The 21,141-nt window shown below is 56.3% G+C and overlaps 2 protein-coding genes across 3 annotated transcripts in view; one reads left to right on the forward strand and one right to left on the reverse strand.

Moving 5' to 3' along the window:
• Positions 1–391: 391 nt before the first annotated feature.
• Positions 392–19,958, reverse strand: LIG3 (DNA ligase 3). Of its 2 annotated transcripts, XM_053910445.2 has the most exons (21): positions 19,848–19,958; positions 17,142–17,692; positions 15,180–15,323; positions 12,862–13,059; positions 12,069–12,220; positions 11,230–11,396; positions 11,036–11,113; positions 10,766–10,934; positions 9,194–9,349; positions 7,120–7,251; positions 6,707–6,786; positions 5,617–5,704; positions 5,251–5,328; positions 4,839–4,962; positions 4,079–4,221; positions 3,739–3,813; positions 3,284–3,430; positions 2,728–2,932; positions 2,383–2,501; positions 2,178–2,230; positions 392–1,361 (listed from the first exon to the last, which is right to left on the reverse strand). In XM_053910445.2, the coding sequence occupies exons 2-21, from the start codon at positions 17,686–17,688 to the stop codon at positions 1,139–1,141; spliced, it is 3,078 nt and encodes a 1,025-aa protein (XP_053766420.1). In that variant the 5' UTR covers positions 17,689–17,692; positions 19,848–19,958; the 3' UTR covers positions 392–1,138. The 2 variants fall into 2 exon arrangements, with proteins under 2 accessions (XP_053766420.1, XP_024409399.2); XM_024553631.4 differs by lacking the exon at positions 2,178–2,230.
• Positions 19,904–21,141, forward strand: part of CCT6B (chaperonin containing TCP1 subunit 6B) — a 37,735-nt gene continuing 36,497 nt past the window's right edge. The window contains exon 1 of the mRNA XM_071219409.1: positions 19,904–20,039. The gene's annotated coding sequence lies outside the window, so the exon portion shown is untranslated. The remainder of the gene's footprint in view (positions 20,040–21,141) is intronic.

Genomic DNA, 21,141 nt, shown 5'->3' on the forward strand with positions numbered 1-21,141 from the left:
TGAACCCGCTGCCATAGTGGATTTCCTGGCTCGGTTAGGCAGTGCCAAGTACTGTATAGAACTTACCGTGAGCTCATTTAAGCCTCATAGCAACCCTGTGATTTAGGTGCGGTTAGGCCGTCCCCACCCCTTTTAGAGGTGTGGAGGCTTGGATGGTGAGTAACTTGTGTAAGGTTGTAGCTGTTAAATTTCAGGACTTGGACTTGAACCTGGCCTGTCTGTATGTGCCCTATGCAACGTGGTAGCCACACACACACACAACCTGCAGTTCCTCGGTTGTGCAAGCCACATTTCAAGTGCTCAGCAGCCCAGCGTGGCCAGCGCGTACTATGAGGTGTGCCGGGTGTTTCCATTGCCGCAGAAAGTTCTACTGAACACCGCTTGTCTGCACTGAATTGTTTTCCTTTTATTCAAGTAAATCAGCCTCGGGTGGCAAAGGACGGAGCCTTTCTTTGTAAGCAGACTAGATCTGTCTGCAGTCTTATCTCCAGGGTTTCGGGGAGGCGGATCCTCTGGGAGCCTTGTAGCCCCACTTGCCTAGCTGACCCGCCCCTGTGACGGGACAGCAGGGCCACGGCATCGTACAGTGCGGTTGTGTGTTTTCACACATGGCTTCTCTCCTGGGCAAAGGGCCAGGCTGAGCACAGGTTTGCCACAGGTGCGCCGCATTCTGAGGGTAGTCTCTGAAGTACAGCTTTAACGTGAGCCTGGAAGTAACGGGCAGGCGAGGAGGGAGAGCAGAGTGCCGCTGGGCTTGGCTTCGGGGACAGATCATCAGTACAGCCCAGCCCTCACTTGGCTCCTTAATCACTAGGGACATTGGGGGGGGGGCGGGGGGCAAAGGTAACGGCAAGATATTTTATTTAGAAAAGGAATAAAAGCTGCTTTTTAACGAGAAAAGATGACAAAACCAGCACCCAGATCTGAAAGATCTATACAAGCAGCAGGAGAAACTGGCTTCACTGGGGGAACCAGAGCACCTGACCCCTGGCAGGGAGACCATGCCCGGTTTGGGGGTTTGGAAGACACTGCTTGGAGGAGAAAGTCTGTCCCCACCCGGTCCTCTCTCCCAGCCACAGCCTGTGGTAGGGAAGGGCCGGCCACCAGGGAGCGGGAAGGCCGCGACCCTAGCAGGGAGCTACCAGTCTCCGTTTGCGGATACAAGCCCAAATCCACTCTGGGGAGACCTGCTGCGCCTCGGGGTTCTTGTCCCTGCTGCCCAGCACATGTGTGGCTGAGGCCATGTCAAATTCCTGTACCAGGTCCCCATCGAATGCCACAAAGTAGCGCCTGAGACGGCTGAAGTCAGGTGTGGAGGGCGGCAGGTAGAGCCGCACCCCAGTGAAGATGTCCAGCAGCACCTGCAGAGGCACAGGGCCAGGGTGGGGTCAGAAGTGGGGCCGGTCAAGTCTGGGGGGCAGGTGGGTCTCCCAGCTGATGAGCATAGGCCAGAGGGCAGGGTTAGAGCACCTGCTGGACACACTGGGAGCCTCGCTGGCAGGACACGAGTGGAGCTTACTGGAGAAAGGGCACAGGCTTAGAATCCCCCAACCTCCAGCTACTCAGAGTCGGCAGGACCGACACTCCCATCCCTGCCCAGAGGAAAGGGAGAGGGGACGGGTGCCGGCACTGGGGACCTGGGCAAGGGAGAAGGCAGGCAGGGCCGCTGCTCCGTCGAGAAGTCCACTTGTGCACAAACGGTGGGGGGCCGGGAGCCCAGCCCATTACTGTGCAGGGACCCGAGGGCTTCAGGCAGGGAGAGATGAAGGTTCTACAGGTCTGCTGAGGACAGGGGTCAGGGCCTGAGCTGCAAGGCCTCTGTGCTTGCTCTCTGCTGGCGGGGGTGTGGGGCGGCACCATGGCCTTCATAGTGACCCAGTGTTTTCTTCTCTATCTGCCCTTCCGCTGCCAGCTCCCCCAGGATGGGCGGCTGTCATCAAACAAAGACTGACGAGGGAGTACAGAACGGAAAGGGCTCCTCAGGCGAGGGGACAGCCATGAAGCCAATCTGCGCCCTCTCCCCCTCCTCGCTGGCCGGCCCCACCTTTCGCTGAGCACAGACTCACTGCTGCTCGCCCACACCAGACCGGCCTTTCTCCCCTTTAATGCAAACTGCGCCTGGGGACCAGCAGCTGGGCGGCTCCCTGCAGCCTCTCCCTGCTATGCTGGCTGGCTACCTCCTGCCTGCAGACTCGGCTCTCCTTCCTGTCTGCTCACTGGCCCGCCGCCTCTGCAAGGCAACGAGAGGGCACAGGGGAGGGCACGAGGGGGTTTGGCCATTGGTCCCCCAAACACCCTTGCTCAGCTCTCAGTGTTCAGGTGCAGAGCGTCGGGACCATGAGGCCGAACCGCCCCTGGACGCACACCTGTTCTTACCCTCACCTTTGCCTGGTATGGGGTCTCATCAGAGGCCTTGCGCTTCTCTCCCACCTTCACAGGAGTCTTCACGCCCAGCCTCTCTCCCCCTTTCACAGGGGGAGGCTTTGCAGTCAGAGTGTGGCCTGCAGGGAGAGCTCGGGATAAGAACAGATGGGGAGGGGAGCCGACACTGGCCCCTGGAGTTGGGCAGAGGGAGGGTGCCCAACAGAATGGCTTCTGGCCCGCGGCTGGACGCACAACAGGACTGCAGTCAATGTCGGCTGCGTGGACAGGATCCCGCAGTCTGAGTGCAGGAGCGGGAGCCTCTGCCCACACCGCACTCACCATCCCAGCGCCCCTTCTCCTTACCACCTCTGCTGCTGGAGTGACGCAGCTTCTCCCCAGCCTTCTTGGCACCGGAGGAGCGGTGCTCGGGGGAGGCTGTGGCCTTCTGAGACGCAGCAGGCCCCGAGGTGCCCTCGTTCTCTCCGCTGCTGCCCCCTGTGCGGGGGCTCCCCTCGGCTGCAGCGACGGCAGTGAAGTCCGCCCTCTCCTTGGACAGCTGGTACAGCTCCTGCGCAGGGGAGGGGAACGGCAGGTGGGATAGCGCCCTTCCCAGCCACTGGCCTCAGAGGTGCTCCGTGCAGTCTGTTTTAGGCCCATGTGGCTGGGGAACAAACAAGAAGTGAAGACAGACAAATACGGAAGAGAAGCTGGCTTTCTTGGCGCTGTTCTAAACTTCGGCCCCGTTTCCTTGAGCAATGGCACACGTGATGCCTGGGGCCCGGTGGGGCCTGCAGCCTACAGCTGCTGCGACCGGCCTGTGGCAGTCCGGTCCCCCACCTGTCCATGCTGTCCTGTCTCAGTGGACTGGGGAAAAGGAACAGGTTGGGACCGTGGGGGCGAGGACACGTGCAGCTGGCACCTTGAGTTGGGGGAGGTTAGTGGCAGATTTCCAGTCCTTATCGTCCCGGATTCGGGTGCAGCGAGGGAATCGGATGGAGATGCCATCGGCCGTGTGAGCCTCGGACTTGGAGAACTCGGCCCCCGTGATCTCCCACACGGCAGCTTTCTGTGGGAGTAAGCCAGGTCACTCACTGGTGAAGAAGCAAACACCGCCCGATCAGCTAGAAGCACTATGCAACAGTGGAAACTGACTCAGCACCACGTGACCTTAGGGCAGTGCTGTCTCTCCTGTGGGCCTCAGTTTCTCTTACTGCAAGAAGGGAGTGGGCCGGGTCACTTCCCCAGCAGTCCCTCTGACTAGGGGGAGGGCAGCCCAGACCCCCGTCTCCGGGTGGACTGTCAGTGAGACTGAGATGGCAGCACTGTGGCCCCAGAGACTTTTCAGGCTGAAGGCCGTAGGCCACTGGGTGGTACCTTTGGGTCAGGGACGATGAAGTCAGGGTAGTAGATCTTGTTGACTTTCAGCCAGCTGGGGATCTTGCTGGGGTCCTGGAGGAGAAAAGGTGCCATCCGTGCCTAGTCCTGAGCCAAGGCCAGACTCAGATCTTAGTCACGGGATTGTGGGAAGAGGTGACGCAGCCCAGAGGCTGACCCTCCGTGCCCAGAGAGGGAGTGGCCTTGAGGGTGCACGGCCCAATTCCTACTAGGCGGGCACCCGAGACTGTGGAGGCCTCCTGCTGCCCCCACGGCCAAGCAGCACCCCCCTTCCTGTGGAGACAGACGACACCCGCGGGCCCCAAGGTCTCTTCCTCACCTTGCTGATCTTCACCATGTCCAGCTCCTTCTGCAGGCGGGCCAGCGTGGCGTCGTCGTGGCCTCCTGAACACTTGGTGACCGTGCACCACTTCTGGCTGCTCGGGTCATAGCAGCCCATGAGGAAGATGGACATCATGCCACCTGGGGGGGGGGGGGTGCTGAGCTGCAGGTGGAGGGCGCCCCCTCTGCCAGCCCCACGGGACCAACGAGAGGGGCCTGGGCCACGGCATCCGTGTGCCACAGCTCACGGCCCAGGCTCCCTCTCCCTGGCTGTGTGGGTCTAACCTTTCTAGGCCCCTCCTTTAAGGGGCTCTTCATTTCCCCTTTGGTCCATCAGGGATACTAAGCACACGCAACTGGCCAGGCGCTGGTGAGGAGCGTAGGGAACTGGGCAGAGCCTGGCACACAGTAGGCTGCCTGACAGGACTAGTTCCTGAGACCCCAGCTTCCCCTCCGGTCAGGACACTGGGGTTTTCCAGGAGGAGAAGGCCACCAGGCCCTGATTAGCTGGTGGGCTGTTCCGCTGTGTTGGGCAAGCACAGGGCATCCTCATCCGACCTCTCCCTGCCCGCATCTTTAGCTCTCAGGTGTCGCTGACTGCCTGAGGTGACCTGGGCCAGGTCGGGGGCCCCTGATCCCAGAACTCTGGGAGTCACGAGTGGCCTTGCTGGCAGATCAAGCCAGTAAAAAGGCTAGCCTGTACCTTCAGGGGCGCCTTTCAAAGAAGTATCATCCCAGGGGCCAGAGGCTCCCCTGACCTTTGCTCCCCTGCCCATAGAAGGCCCCAAGGACCACCAGGTCAGCTGTGTCAGCCATGGCCCCCTCGTTCAAATAGTCTTTCTTTACTTTCAGCCAATGCCGCTTTCCAGGCTCATATGTGCCCTGCAGGGAAGCAAGAGGGAGACCACAGATCAGAATGAAAACTCCTCGAGGTGGGAGTGACCTCTTCACGCAGCACACGGGGTCTTCCCTCAGGCTCCCAGCCCTGCAGGAGACACACACCAGCCCCCTCTCTAGGTCCAGCACAGAGCTGTCCAAACCCTGGAAAGTTGCGCCCTCAGCACCCATCCCTGACACCTCGGGCCGCCACTGCCATCTTCTGGCCAGGGCTGGAATGGCCCAGCAGGTGGGCTCGTCTATGGGAGAGAGCAAAGGAAGCAACTGCCTCACCTTGGCATCCTTCAGCACCAGCCCCTCCAGCCCCTCCCGGATCACCCGGTTGATCATGTCCACCAGGTCCGATGCTTTCTGAGGGGCAAAGGGAGAGACGGTGAGACGGGAGAGGCGGGGGTGCTTGAGAGGGCGCTGTGGAGTGGGGCAGGGCAGCTCCCTCTCGCACACCAGTGCAGTGCCCGCCGGGAGCGCCCTGACTGCACACGAAGAACAGAGGGCTTGCAAAGCAGGGTCCCCCCAGCCAGAGAGCTGCACTGGCAGACACAGGGAGCCCTCGGAGGTGGACACGAGCAGCCCACGCATACACATCAAAAGCCCCCAGAAGAAAACTGGGGTGCTGCTGATGGTGGGGTCTGTACTCACGGAAACTCGCTTCATTTCTGAGAACATGATCCGGTTGGGGATTTCAACCATGTTATCGTGAAGAAACTTCCGCCGCTCACACAGAGGCCTAAGGAAGGGGAACATGCGAGCTGAGGTCAGGCCAGGGTCCCCCGCCACCCCCGCCCCCGCCAGGAGTCCTAAGGAGGGAAGGGACACTGTGATATGCTGCTTCACGAGCGTCTGCCATGGCTCAGGGCCCGTATCTGCCAGTTCTGCCTGCCCCATCGGGCCCAAGGACGGCTGCCTGTGGCTGTGCCCAGAGCCACCCCATCCTGGTAGCTCTTCCTTCTCCTTTATTGAGTCATGGGACACCTGGCTTCTGGCCCACACGGACTGTGAAGCCTGATCCCACCTGAAGAATGGCTCCGACTCTTGCTTTTTGTCCCCGGCACCCTGCCCCCTCCCAGGCCCAAGGCTGGCTGGTTCTTGTGTCAGCAGGCTGGTGGGCCGCGGGACCTAAAACCCAAACCCCAGCTCCTACTCCCAAATTCCTTCTCCTTTCCATTTCCTTTCCCTTCCACACTCAAGGACCCGGGCCACTGTGGGAGGGGTGGTGGCGGGGACACACCTTCCTAGTGTGGAAGGGTCAGTAATCGTTTCTTGGGCCAAGAATTTGGAGGGAGCCACGCCAAGACTGCTAGTTCTCCCTAAGTCGGCCCCGCCCACAGTCCTCCTACAGCCAGAGCTTCCTGTTGTCCCCCTCTGCTGAAAGCAACACCTCTGAGCTGAAAGCCACCTGCCTTCCGTCCCTGTCCCTGTGTTGCTGAAACCCTACTGTGCTCACAGTCTGTTTCTGTTCAACGGTCCACTTTGCTGTAGCAGAGAAACGTGGTCGGGGCCGGGGGCGGGGGGGGATGACTTCAGCTCTCAGAGGTGAGAGCGGTCACCACATCTCTTCCTCTGTCAGCTGGGCAGCAAGTGTGCCGCCTGTCAGCTCCCTCCTGCCGCTGCCCCTGGCCCCGCCAAGCACCTGGGCACAACGAGGTATGTGACCTAGATCCTTCCCCACCCTCCTTTCCAATCTGAACCCCCCACCTGCCCACCCAGGAACCGAAGACAGATTCCTCACCTGTCCATAAGGCTGACATCGTTGAAGTAGATACAATCAAAGACAAACAGGCAGACGTTAGCATCCTGGAAGGCAGCTTTCTGTAAGGGAAAAGGAGGCAGCAGGTACGTGAGGGCGAAAGAAGAGGGCGTGAAAAACGGGTGATGCCAGCGCACTTCTGGAGCCGACTGAAGCGCCCGGCAGAAAGGTCCCATTGTGCTCTGAAGCCCCTGGTCCACAGGGCACTTAGCAGACGGTCCAGAACAGAGCCCAGCCCAATTATAGTCACTTCTCAATCCTAGCTTCTTTTGATGCAAAAACACGTAAACTCTGGGTTACTGCAAAACTAGTCGATTGATCCCTTGCCTTTTGGACCGACAGCACACACAGGCAGACGTGCACACTCGTTCTCGCACACCTGCCCGAGCCGCTACCTTGTGCACTCCCAGAGTCCCGAAGGGCAGTGGTCTGCCTGTCTTGTTGTCGATCAGGAGCACCTCGGAGTCCAGGATCATGCTGTGGCCCCCAGGGAAAGCCTGAGGGATGTAGTCCTTAAAGTGGGCCACCTGGGGGCAGAAGGGGCACTTAGGTGAGCGAGAAACGGGCAGCAGGGACCTGAGGCCAAGCCACAGAGGGCAAACCCAGGCCCTGGAAGGGACACAGAACACCAGCACGTGGAAGCCCAGCTAATGTGCAAACAGACCTAGGCCTTGCCAGCCACCTGGACGAGAGAACAGGGTGTATTTCAGAACCTCCGTCCAAACTCAGGAGGTGGCTGGCCCATGCCGAGTCCCTTTCAGTGGGCTGCGGAGGAGGGTTTGGAAGACACGGAAGAAAAAGAGACTAGGTGGGGGCAGACCCCCACAGAAGGGGAGGAGGAAAGGTGGGCAGGCAGAGGTCTGTTGGAAGCCAGATGGGATGGAAAGGAAGAAACGAACCCCCTTGGGAGCAGCCAGGGACCTTGAGAAGGGTCTTCTCTGGGTGGGAGTTCTGAACCCGTAGCCATCTTCAAAATGAGCAAGAAAGGATTTTGGAACCAGGTTTTCCTGGTCAAGGCCCCGGTCTCTGACAGTCCCAGACAGGGGAAGTCCTGGGGTCGTCCATGGCGGCCCCCCCTAAGTGATGCCAGCCACGGCGTCCAGACAGCATGACTGTGGTCCGGCCCTGGCCTGGGCGGGGCCCACCAGCCACCTATGCACGTGACCCTCAGAGCGGAAGGGGAAAGGCCTGCACCTCACCCCACCGTTTCCCTCCCTTAGGGGCGGGACCACAGGAGAAATAAGGAAGGGAAGCGGCTCTGTGGAGGGGGTGGGGAGGCTCTGGTTCTGCGGCGCTGTGCTCCAGCTTTGTCCTGGGCAACAGCAGTGCCCGCTGAACCTCCTCAGCAGGGGCGAGCGGTTCCTCGGCAGGTATTTTTTCTTAAAGACTTAATTTCTTTAGTGTGTGTAAGGGAAGGAGAAAGAGAGGGAGAGAAACACTGATATGCAAAAGAAGCATCAGTTGGTTGCTTCTCGTATATACCCTGACCAGGACGGAACCCGCAACCCAGGCATGTGCCCTGACTGGGGATCGAACCAGCGACTTCGCTTTGCGGGGATGATGCCCAGCAGACCGAGCCACCCCGGTCAGGGCCCTCAGCAGCTGTGCTGTGCACCCCAGAGCAAGTGAGGCTGCGCTACAGCTGCATGGGGGCCCCCTGCTAGGCTGCCCTTGGGGCACCTGAAGCAAACAGCCGGACTGCTGTGACCCGGCAGGACGGCCAGGCCAAGGTCAGGATGTGAGCCACACACCGCGACCTGTGCACCCCGCAGGCGCTGAGCTGGGAAAGAAGGGTAGCAAGGACAGGAAGTCCACACAGTCACAAGCTGCTGGAGCCAGATGTTTTCTCCTTGATGACACGCCTCCCTGATGCCCTGAGAGCTGGGGAGGGTGGAGGAGTGAGGTTCTCAACACCCCAGTGAAGGGCAGGAGCCTTGGCCCCCAGCTGTCCCCCAAGGGCTTTGTTTACATACAAACAGAAGCTGACGGAGGGCTGGAACTTTGTTTCTGTCTTTTTTTTTTCTGTTTACTGCTGTAAGTCCACCACCTAGAACAGTGCTTAACACAGACTAAGCACCTGGTAAGTGCTGGAACAAATTCATGGATGACAACCCAACATGCCCTTTGGACACGAGCCCTAGTTCACCTCAGGGAGGAGCGCACAGGAAATGGAAACGTAGAAGGCAAGTGCTACTGTGAGGCAGGCAGGCGCCAGGTAAGCTCACTGTCCCCACGTCCCAGTGGGCAGGGGAGGCATCACTGTCCTCGGGGGCTCTGTGCTGACGGACCCAAGCCTGCGCGCTTCGGCTGGGCCTCCCGAGCAACGCGCCATTACTAGAAGCATCCAAAAATGAATGAATGAATCCACTCCTGTTACATACCACAGCTGGAATGGCCATGGGGCTCTGGCCCCGAGGTTCTTGCAGGCAGAAGGGAAAGACAGTCCTGGCAGGAGGGAGGGGACCTTACCTTGTGAGGTAGGACAGGCTTGAGACTGCGGCTGAAGTAGCTGAAGTGGTCTCCACTCTTATGCACCTGGACTCGCTCCCCGTCATACTTGATTTCAGAGAACATGCCGTTAGGACACTTCTTCATCGCGTACTCGATGGACTTGCAGGCCTCGGCCTTGGGGGTGGGGAAGGAAAAGCCCGGAGCTCTATAGCTGGCTCAGCAGGGCCAGCCTGAGCGCCTGGGCACAACCTCTGCTGGCAGGACGCCGAGGAGCTTGTGGAAATGGAAGAGGCTGGGCGGTGTCGTATCTGGGGCTGACACGGGAGCTCGCATTCCGAGGAATATGAATACAGCTCATTGCAGAGCTGATCGAATTCCACTGAAAGAGCATTTCAGTTTTTCCCCAGTAACTTAGGATCGTGCAGGGCCTCTGGCTTATTATTAAACGTATTGGTTACATCAGCACAGGAGGTACACAGAGCTAAGACTCAAAGAGTGCAGGTGACAGTGAGGCCAGCAGGGCGGCAGTGATCAGGGACACGACCCAGGAGTGCCGACCCGATATGGACCACTGCGGCCGCCCTCAGAGGCGCTGATGTGTGGTAGTTTCATTCCAGCCCCAGCATGGCATGAGACGCCACAGGTATCAGGTACCACTTTCATTTGAGGAATGCAAAAACAAGTTCAAAGAAGTTAAATACTCACTTAAGATTACGTAGCCAGTAAATGGTAGGAATGGGGTTTGAATCCAGGAGCAACTCCGAAGGTTGTGTGGTTAACCCCTGAGCAACGGAACCCATGGTACTCTGTACGTGACAATTTGTAGAACAGACTCCAGAAAGGACTCTTATAAAATAAGTCAGAATGGCCGCCCCTGCAGATGACTGGGGTCTGTCCTAGGATGGACATCTCACCACTTTGGTGCTGGCTGTCCCACATTCCTGGGAAGGAGGGAGCACTTCCCACCCCAAAGGCAGAACCCTAAACCAGGGCTTCGGTACCACAGCACGACAGTGTCATCAAAAGCACTGCACACCACCGGGACAGCCCAGAGGCTCCCCGAGTCGGCGCACGGCGTGGGGAAGGAAAGCCAACGCCAGAGGCCCAGGATGGTCTGGCAACGCTGGTCTTCACTCCTTAAGCTTCCTCTTTCCAGAGGAAAAGGATGCCCAAGTCACGCAGTCCCAGGAAGCCCGGCTCTGCCACCAACTCTCAGAGCTACTTTGGGACAGGTCACAGAACCTCAGGAGTTGCTTCCACACCCACCCGTCTTCAGGAAAGGCAACAGAAAAACCATCCTCTGTAGATGCTTCAGAGGGTGTCACACATCATTCACACAAGGAAACGCAACACCAAGGGAGGCCAGGAACGCATCTAAAACTCTACAGCTGGCTGGTGGCAGAGCTGGGCCTACAGGTCAGGTATTCCCACTAGATCGTGCTGCTTTCTCCTTTGCCTTTACTTCCCCATTGAGGAACGCGCTCTACCTGTCGACTCCTCCTTCCCCGGATGCCTGCGGTGAACTGGCAGGGGCTGTCAGCAACCACACCCTCTCAGATCTCACACGGCGCGGGGGCGAAGCACCCTTACCAGCATGGGCTGCACCGGGGTCATCAGGGAGGCCTGAACGCTCAGAGTCCGTCTCCGGCCCGGCTCCTTCTCCACCTCCTGCTCATTGTGGAGGACCCGCTCCACCACGTCCTGCAGGTTGCGCGAGGCTTTGAAGGCTTCGTAGGCATTGGGGTCGAGGGCGTCTAACCTGCCAATGGAGACAGGAGCATGGAAACGAAGGCCACTGCCTTTGGCCCTGTCGCTTTGGAGGGCAGTGTGTCCTCACAGAGGAGAGGAGCTGGCACTTACACGTGTTTTGCACCTGAGTTCATCTTCAGATCGTGTTTGATCAACCTGATGATGCATTTGAGGTCATTGGCTGTACACCTGGGGGCGGGGCACATTCAGCTTGGTCTTTGAAGAGCTCTGAAGCCCGAACCTTCCTTTCCCAGTGACTCCACCGCCCCCCGCCAGGCCCACCCCCGCCGGGCAGCCCCCCCGACCTGGAGGCGATGTCCTGCAGGGCCTGCTGCTGCTCGTCCTCCTTGCTGAGCCTGGAGAGCCGCAGGAGGAACTCGTCCACCTCCTGGATGGTAAGAAGGCTCTTGGCAGCGGGGGGGAAAGACTTGCTCTGCTCAAAGAAGACTCTGATGGTCTCTGACACGTCACCCTGTCTCCAAACCAAAATGGCACTGTTGCAACCCCCAAATGGACAAGTGCACCCCCCAGCCCCCAGGGCTTGAATCAGAGATTTCCGTCATTGCTCCTGTCCCCAGCGCAGATACACTGACCTCACCCTTAGAGAATCTACCCCACCCAGTGTCTGGAAAAGGTGGCTCCATCCACTAAAGGACGTGGCCACCCATCTTGTCTGGAAAGTGACAGGAGGACTGACCCAGGGCTGAGGCGACGTGACTGCTGCTAGAATTTGAACTGAGAGGCAAATACGACCATCAGATGAGGGAGGGGCTCAGACAGAAACCCCACGGTGCCAAGCCTGCCGTCGTGAGCAAACCGAAGCTGAACGTCAAGGCCAAATTGTAGGAGGAAAACAGCGATAAAAAACACAAGGTCCCAAAAGAGCCCCAGGAATGAGAGCAGGAAGTCTTGAGTCCTGACCCTCGAGAGCTAGGCTTTCGTGGCTCAGCAGTGACTTTAGTCCTCGGAACCTTATGAAAGTAACAGCTGCGGCCTCACCTTCGGCCCTTCTCACAATGGAGGCTCACTCCGACGGGTTTCACTTCCCCAAACAGCTTGTGCCCCAGCCGGAGATGGGAGACTGCAGGTGCCTGGCCTGGCAGACCCCTGCCTGGAAGGCCGCCCACCCTCCCCTTCCTCTGACCTGCTCCAGGTCTCGCGCCATATCATCTGGGTTGCAGTTAAAAATGCGACTGAAAAGCTTCACAATCTGCTTATCATTCAAGTTGTAAACACTCTTAACAACACCCGGCAGCAGCAGCTTCACCGTGAGGTACACGTCACCGTGGAAACCATCTGGAGATAGAAGAGAACCCTTCTTGAGAAATGGAGCTTAAACAGAGAAATACATAAACTCTGGGACCTGAAAGAGAGGTCTCCACCACGGCCTGCGCTGCTACAGCGCCCTGCACCGCCATGGCAGCAGCAGAGGTCAGTTTGGTGGTTGTGGTTCAGGTGTCTGTCCCTGCCCCCCACCCCCGTTCAGCCCCTGAATGAACCCCCATGGGGCAGAGCCATGGCCCGCACACCACTGATGCGCGGTGCTGACTTGCGGGAAGGAAGAAGGAAGCAGAGTTGGAAGAGCCTGTTCCATGCTGTGCACGTGATTCGCTCAACCCAGTCACACATGCAGCACAGTGAATCTTCGTCCTGGTCAAGTGGGACAGATTCTCTGGCTCCCAGGGGGCAGAATAAGGGCAGAGAAAGAAAGATGCCCATGTGCCTGGCCCAGAACTGGCCACACACTTTGTGGGGCCCAGCATGAAACAAAAACGCGAGACTCCTTTCAAAATTAGTAAGAGTTTCACGCCAGCAACAGCAGAGCATTAAACCAAGCCCTGGGTGCCACACAACTGCACAGTTCACAGGCCCACGAGTTCAGCGACGGCTGGGGCTCTTCAGAGGGAACCCACCCCCAGGGGCACTCCAGCGCCCACCTCCTGCTGAGCCTTTCCGGAGGAAGTCCTGGATGATCTGGGTCTTCGTGTTGTAGCTCGGATTCTCGGCCACCGTGGCGCACAGCTTCCGAAACTCGCGCAGCAGACAGTCCCTGTGCTTGGGGTCGCATTTGCTCGAGGAGAGACTTCTCCTCGGCGTGGGGCTTGAGCAGGCTTCCCCAGAGTTGTTGGGTCTGGCTGTTGGAGAGAGGAGAAAGGGAGAGAGAGCCAGCAGAGATGACTCATTTCGCCTTCCTTCCTGAGAAGGAAGGGAAACTCACAGGCACTCGGCTGGTGCTCTGTATGTAGCTCCACTTGATCCCCAAAACAGCCCTTTGGGATAGATGTCACACACATCTCACAGGTAAAGAAATGGTGATCTCCCCAAACCTCACAGCATTAATAGTAAGGGAACAGTGGCTTCTCGCCCAAGCAGAGGACCAGGTGACGGGGTCTCTGATCTCCCTAAACCTCACAGCATTAATAGTAAGGGAACAGTGGCTTCTCGCCCAAGCAGAGGACCAGGTGACGGGGTCTCTGCCTGAGTGCTTCCTAGATGGACAAGGGCCCCTTCGTGCCCAGTCCGGTCGAGGCATCTCAGCGCAGCTGTAAAGCCGGCCCACAGAAGCTGGCATGAGGGAGGGGGAGGAATCAAAGGGCAGGTCCCTCCGTGTAAAGTCACTGCTATCTCAGAGCCGGAGCTGGGAGAAGCCCGGAAGGTCATCTAGCTCCGTCTCTTCTCTCTGATGCGGAGGCCAAGGTCTGCGGAGAAAGCTGCTCCCAAGCCCTGCGCCGCTCCCACCACCCACCTCCATCGCCACCTTCTTTTCTGCCGTAGGGGCTGTCAGCGAGCAGGGCTCTTCTCCAGACACCCCCAAATAACTGCACAAGTCTTGAGTGACCCCCTCTTATGTCCTTGTGACGATTTACAAAGCAAATTTCTCCCTGCGAGCTAGCAGTAGCAGCAAAGCCATTAGCAAGCAGGCTGCTGATGTAAGCTGCTTCTCGTGGGGGCTTTGTAAATTATAGATGCTAGAGAGGATTTTAGGGGACGGACTCTCCAAAGCACTGGTGTTCAGCAGGCTGCAAGAGCCAGAACATCCGCTTCCCTCAACTCCCCCCCAGTTCCTGCCCCAGGGTCCTTCCAGAAACGTGTTGTCCTTATTGTCACCTGGACTTTTCGGTATCTCTGGCTTTAACCTGCCATTAAACAAACAAACAGGAAACCAAACCTCAGAATTTTAAATGAATAAAGCCCCAACTAGTCAGGCGCCACTTTGACCACCACATCTCCTGTAGCCTTGTGCGAACGCTGTGGGATAGGGAAGGCAGGTGCTGCCGTCCCCACTTCGCAGCGGAGGCCACAGAGGCTCGGAGGCGAAGCGACTTGCTCCCCTGAACGCACTCAGGTGCCAGGGCTGGAACCAGCACCCGGCCTCCTGACCTCACGTCTAGGCTTCTTTCGCTCCCATGAAGCTACCACCCCAAACAAGTTCTGGGTCCGTGTGTTGCGCCTTCCCTTTCTTTACCTGAGTCAGCCCCAGCATGTCTCCGCTCGAAGACACGACAGGGAGCAGGGTGAAGCAGCCCAGGCTGGGTTAAACAGACTCCAGTGTGCACACTAATTCCACAATGAACCTGAACGCCCACTGTCTCATTCATAAAACAGACCTCATAAAGTACTTCCTGAGCTTAACTGCAGAGCAAACAAACCGGGGCTGAGCCCCGACCCAGCCCACTGCTATCTCTTGTAGTGTGAGGCGCGTGTGACATCTGCCTTCTCCCGCACTTTCATCTCCAGTTTGGGCAAGTTCAGGGATGCCATTTCTCAAAATTCTTTCATTATCAAAAAACCCCCAAGGAAGTAAAGGACAAGTTATAATCACCTGTCTGACCCACGTAAGTACTTCAAAGGGAAAAGTCTTGACAAAGCAAACATCTTTTTGCTACAATAGAGAATAAAGTATACAAAGAGCCCTTGCTCGGTGGCTCAGTTGGTTGGAGTGCTGTCCTATACACCAAAAGGTCGTGGGTTCAATTCCCAGTCAGGCTGTGTATGGGAGGCAATTGTTTGATGTCTCTCTCTCCTCCCACCCCCCATCAATAAAAACATTTTCTCAAGTGAGGATTTTTAAAGAGTATACAAAATAAAAATGCTATACAGGTGGAGCATTGAGAATTATCTGTCTCTGCTCAGAGGGAAGCAAATTATTAATGAGACTAAATAGCACAGGCTTCTCACTCTCATCCAGTCCCAAATAGGATGCCAAATTAAAAGAAGGACCATAAATAGCTAAAGTAGACCTACCCTGTCTTACCTGCAAAGCCAGAAAACTTCCGGGGGTGGGTGTTGGGAACAACTGAAGCCCCTTTCCCTGGAGACGTCACCTGGCCAGTGGCCGTCAGCCTCGCCTGCACAACGGCTTTCTTCTTCGGTGTGCTCCCCGCCTTAGAAGACAGGTCTGTAGGCCCCCAAAGAAAGGAGAACATGCTTCAGGGGAAGAGCTCTGAGAAAGCTTCCAGAGGGCCTACCCACCACTCTTACAGCCAGGCTTGGCAAGTCAGTGCCGGCGTCAGTGACCCGAAGCCTGGCTGCTGGCTCGGCGGCGGTGCCGGTAACACGGTATTGGGAAGGAGAGTGTTCCAGGGACAAAAGACCCAGTTACCCTTTAGTAGCAACTTCAGTTTTCATCAACAGTCTCTACCTCTTATCCCACGTAAAATAACCTCCCGATTATTTGGGGGAAATCAGAAATCACATCTCAATAGACAGAACTTGGGAACCCAATGCCACGGAATTAGCCCCCAGTTACAGATGCAGAGAAAATAAAATGAAAATGGGTAACAGAGCATGTTGGCTTGGCACAGACAGCATCGCCTCCAGCTGCCGAGCTATTTGCGCCATGTGACAGTTTACCTCTACCCTGGATCCCTTCCTCTGAAGGAGGCGGGTCAAGAAGTAACAACGGCCGAGGCCAGCGGCTAAGGCATGGGAGGCAGGGCGGGGAGCTTGAGAAAGGAATACATGGGAAGCAGTTTTCTCTCCTGAACATCTTTTTCCTCCCAAGAAACAAGGACGGATGAGCATTTTTAGAGCCACCGTTAAGAGTCCTCTGACAGTGAAAAAAACTGTACTTAACTGAAGACGTGACTCGTAACGAAGATACAGTCGTAAAAGACCAGTGGGATTTGGAAGTACAAGTGTAAGATTTCTCACACAGGCATAAGTGTAAATATGCATACATGTGCCTATGCTCTGTGTATGTGTGTACGTGTGTTCTGTGTACATATGTGCATATGTGTCCTAGTCCTAGTCTGCTGGAAGGGCTTAAAAGCAAAGACAGCTCACGGCAACAAGGACATGGAGCGTTCAGGTTTTGGTCTCTAAAGCCTTTCCTCACTAACAGGACCCAGGGCTTCTCAGAGAGACGGCTGATTCCAGGGCAGCAGGGGATCCGTGGAAGGTAGGCCCAAGAGCACACTGTTACGCCAGAGAGTAAGGGAGTGCTTTAAAACACTTCAGAAAGATGAGGGTATTCAGCACATAAAACCAGCTCAAAGGGTCTCCCGACTGGCCAAGTCTGGGACGCTCAAGGACCAAATTAATAAAGTACAGTACAGTTATAAGCCACCAGGAGAAAGAAGTAATCTATGAGGCCAAACAGATAATAAATTGATAGATAAAATGTATCTTATCAATAAATATCCTGTTCTTTAAAAATGTCAGTGTAAAAAAAGACAGACTATGGAAATATTCCAGAGGCCAAAGAGATATGACTACTAAGTGAAACACCTGACCTTAACCCAGGGATTCTGTCCTGGAGGGGAAGATGCTGTAAAAGAGACCATTTTATCAATTGAAAAAACTGGGACACAGATGGTGAAGTACTCCACCCAGAGTACATTTACTGAAGTCGTTAGCTGTAGCATGGTCAGGCAAGAGAACGTCCCTGCTCTTAAACTATATACATGGGAGCAGGTACAGGCGAAGCGCCACGTGCATGCCACCTCTCCAGGGGTTCCGGGAAAACACCGCACGCACAAACACCGACGGTGAGGCACCGCCAGCGAATCGCTAACAAAGGGGATATCTGGGTGAAAGGAATGTAAGCGTTCTTTGTACTATTTCTATTCTTGCTACTCTTTTGTGAGTTTAAAATTGTGACCAAATAAAAAGGTAATAGAAAAAAAGAAAGAAGGAAAAGCACTGAACTCTATTCTCCTTATCACTTTTTTTTCTCAGCACCAGTAAGATGAGAAAGCAGCATTGTTCCCCCCACCTGCAATGTGCTGGCTTATCTGCTCCTTCTCATTGTCTTCCAGCTCTTCCCAGCCTTCCAGCTCCGTGAGGTCTTCGATTTTTTTCGTGGTGGCGCGGGCCCGCTCCAGTTTCTCAAACATGCATTTTATGTGGTACCACTCTTTCATTTCACCTCCAGACTCTGAGAAGGGGTTGGGTACCACTTTGCCGATTCGGCATACGCCCTTCACGATCTTTTCCTTGCATTTTTTGCAGCCAGCTGTGCTGCGCTTGGCATAGTCCACACAGAACCGTTGCTCGGCCATCTCACAGGGCTCACTGCAGAGTCCCACATGCGACCCTGGCAAGAAGACAAGGCAGGTGGCACGCGGTCTTAGAAGGCCTTTTTGGAATGACGGGATGGGCTTTCTCTTCTGGAGGAGGCGGCGCCCATGAAGCTGATCTGTTTCTGACCACTGGCTGAATCGTTTTATGTCTGGCCAGAGACGTTCTCGCAACAGGCACGGTTCTTTTCGGCTGAGTGCACGGAAGGTTGGTGGGAAGAGGATCTTGAAAGCCAAGGTCATGCAGCTGCACAAACAAGTGAGAGGCAGAAAAGGTGAGATACAAATGAGGAGCTAGGCTTCCAGTGTCCTTGAAGGCCAAGGTCCTCTACAGTCCACGCTACCTAATCAAACGCTTCCTGAAGTAGTAAGGATTCAATGCTGACAGATGAAGAGTTCCAACAGGGGAAACTTCAGTTTGCAAAAGGGTGTTCAATTACCTAATGTAGATATGTGTAATTAGTAAGTCACAATCAAGAGAATCCAAATAACATAAAGGCTTTTCTCAGGTCATCGGCAATACCTGATACTCAAAATGATGACCCTCAAGCATTACGAGACCTCAAGTTCTTTTTTAATCATCAAGAAAAATGACATTGCCCATGGTGTGGCTCAGTGGATTGAGCGCTGGCCTGCAAGCCAGAGTTCGCGGTTCAATTCCCACTCAGGGTGCATGCCTGGGTTGTGGGCCAGGTCCCCAGTAGGGGGCGTGTGAGAGGCAACTACACATTGATGTTTTTCTCCCTCCCTTTCTCTCTCCCTTCTCCTCAAAAAATAAAATCTTAAAAAAAAAAAGAAAAATGACATTTTGTCCACGAAGCTTTTAATGTGAAGAACACATATATGCCATCCTTGGAAACGAATCGAGCCACTCTACAGATCTGCGATTCAATCAGAAGCCCTATTTTGAGACACGTGACTTTTGATTTATCCCTAATAACCTGGAAAAGCAGACTGCTTGGGTTCAAATCCCGGCTCATTAGCTGGGTGACCTTATAGGTACTTACTTAACCTCTCCATTCCTCAATTTCCTCAACTGTAACATGTGGCTGCCAACTGCACAGAACTCAAGGGTTGTCCTACTCAGAGAGAAGCCTTTGGAACAGCGCTGGGCACACAGCAGAGGCTCCCCGTGTGCACCCAGCCTGTTCCAGCTTCAGCAACTTGACTCGGGGAACGCTGGCCGGCAAGGGTCAAAGGAACCGATAAACCAGCCCCAGGGGCAGCAGGGGTAATTTTCTGAATTACCCTCACTGTTCTGATTTTCAATATACTGGGAATTATTTCGGCCGGAACGCCGCTTTGTGTGAAACCGCCAGTGGGTTACATATAATGAAAAGCAGACTTCACTCAACCTAGCGCGACCTGATGCGGAGGGAGGCAGGTGGGTGGGAGGCAGGTGGGTGGGAGGCAGGGGTGGGAGTTTAGGGACTATGCGATCTGTGAGAACCCCCTGAGCCTCAGTGTTCTTATTTCTGAAACAGGGGAAATAATACCTAGCTCACGGAATGGAGGGTAATTAAAGCAAGTCCATGGATGGGCTGGTGTGGTGTGTGTGGCTCTGAACGCCCTGGAAATGTATACAGAATGTGTGTATTCATACATGTACCTTTTTTTCCCCCTGGAGCAGTCTATGAGTTTTATGAAGTTTCACAAAGGGCTCCATAACCCCCATGAGTTTAAGAACCGTAAGTGCAGCTCAGAACAAACGGAGTGTCAACGACTTATGGGGTGGCCCCCAAGCCCACCGTGAAGCGGGCGGACCTCAGGGCCCCTCGCAGCGCCCTGCCCCCGCTGGCCCGGGCCACGAGGAAGCACAAGGCTGCTCTGAGGAAACCCGCGGGTCCCACAGCCCCCCCCCCACGGCGGCTGCTCAGCTTTTCGGCAAAGGCAGTCGAGACGGAAACCGTTGAGGCCTGAACGCGGCCCGGGCCGCCTCGGCTCAGTGAGCTGCACCGGGCCAGGAAGGGGAAGCCCTGCGCCGCTTTTCCTGGAGGGCCTTCCCGCGATGCTTTCGGGGCAATGGGCAGCGGCTGCTAGCTGGGGGGCGCACACCCGGGGCGCCGGCGGCTGGGTAAGCGAGCCCCTCGGACCGAGGACGGAGAGCAGGACTGGGGAAAGGGACGCAACGGGAAGAGAAAGGCTCCAGTGTGCCGACCCCGCCGGGGCCACAACAGCCCCCGCGAGGGATCTTCCTTGGCGTGGACCCGTGGGGGTCCGCGGGAGCCGGGAGCCAACCCCCACGGGCTCCCGGGGGGCCGCCACGTCACGGAGGGTGTGCCCCGGGGCTCCGCGGGAGGGCGGGGGAGGAGCCGAGGGGGCTGGCTCCCGGGCCGCGCCAAGCCCCGGGGCCCCGGGCTGCCTCCCTCCCCAGGGCCCGGACCCGCCGCGCCGCTTCTCACCTGCCTTCCCGGCGCCGGCGCACCCCCTAGGCCTCCGACCCGGCGCCCACAGGCCGAGCGCAGTCACCACGGTTGTACTCTGTCTCTTTAAATCCGGGTCCTAGAGCAGGCCTCAACGCGCAGGCGCAAAGGTCGGGGCCCAAACTGCGCCACCCGTCCCCGCCCCCAGCTGGCCACGTGGGTGACGGAAAGGTACCGGCCTGAGAGGCCCGGGGCTGTGTGTTGAGGGTGGGGGACGGGGAAGTGGTTCCCAAACCTCAGTGTGGCTGGGGGAAGCAGAAGTTACGGGACGTGGTGGCCCCCTGGGGCGCAGCCCTGCCTGAACTGCTGAGGACTCTGTTGTTTGCCAATAATGTGAGACGTTATCCGGTCCTTCAAGATACTGGCTGGGAAACTGTATAGTAACGAGGTGGAGGAAGGCAACAATGAAGTCGTTCAACCTACTTTTCAGTCTGCTCCGTCCCGTGTGCACGCAGTGCCTGGCGCCTAGGAAGCATTCTACCAGTAACACTGAATTGAAAAGAGACAGTAGATAGAGAATGTCAGGGAGTGGCGGGGAGAGTAATCCCGACTGGGTTGGCTCACACGTATTAATCTCTTTCAAACCTCAGGTCAACTTTTCGAGAGATTAGGAGGGCTGTTTCTACAAAAGAGCAGCAGGCTCGGAGGAAGTACGTCAACTTGGTCAGGACCGGGAAGGGCAGAGGACAGGGTACTGTTAGAGAGGTAAGCCAAGTTGAGGTCCTGGACCAGTTCTGTGTTAGGTGGAAAAGGGCTCGGCCTTTGTTGTTGCCCAGGGCCTGGAGAGCCACGGAGAGCCTTAGGAAGTAGTAACTCGGCAGGGGAGAGACTAAGGTAAAGGAGCTAACTAAAAAGTTCTCGGTGCTGGCTTTGGCAGCATGTACGACGGGGAATCATACACGGAAGAGTAGGTGGCCCCTGTGCGAGGATGGCATGCAAATTCGTGAAGCGGTCCATAATTTTAAGGAAAAAAACCCTTTTTCCTTTGTGTTGTCTCTGGAGGCCCCAGTGCCAACTCTGGCAGCTGGATGATCCCGAGTCTCTACCGTTGCGCGTACTGTGCTGGATTAAGACGATGGGTGCTAACTAAACTCACTGCGGTGGTTATTTCACAATGGTGTGAGCCAGACCTCTGCTGCACGCCTTGAACTTGGGCAGTGATGTATTTCAGTTCCATCTCAATAGAACCCAGGGAACAAAGGTCCTTGTGACAGATGAAGGTGGCCTGAACAAGCTCATTTCGTTGGGGCGGAGAGAAAGGTGTTTGATGAAC

Source organism: Desmodus rotundus, chromosome 9, assembly GCF_022682495.2.
Source record: "Desmodus rotundus isolate HL8 chromosome 9, HLdesRot8A.1, whole genome shotgun sequence".
Lineage (NCBI taxonomy): Eukaryota > Metazoa > Chordata > Mammalia > Chiroptera > Phyllostomidae > Desmodus > Desmodus rotundus.

Coding starts and splice junctions, on each gene's coding strand:
- LIG3 (XM_053910445.2), bottom strand. CDS start 17,688: ATGACCTTGGCTTTCAAGATCCTCTTCCCACCAACCTTCCGTGCACTC. Junction 12,221..12,861: donor CCGGAAAGGCTCAGCAGGAG/GTGGGCGCTGGA, acceptor TTCTATCTCCAG/ATGGTTTCCACGGTGACGTG. Junction 11,397..12,068: donor TGGCGCGAGACCTGGAGCAG/GTCAGAGGAAGG, acceptor GTTTGGAGACAG/GGTGACGTGTCAGAGACCAT.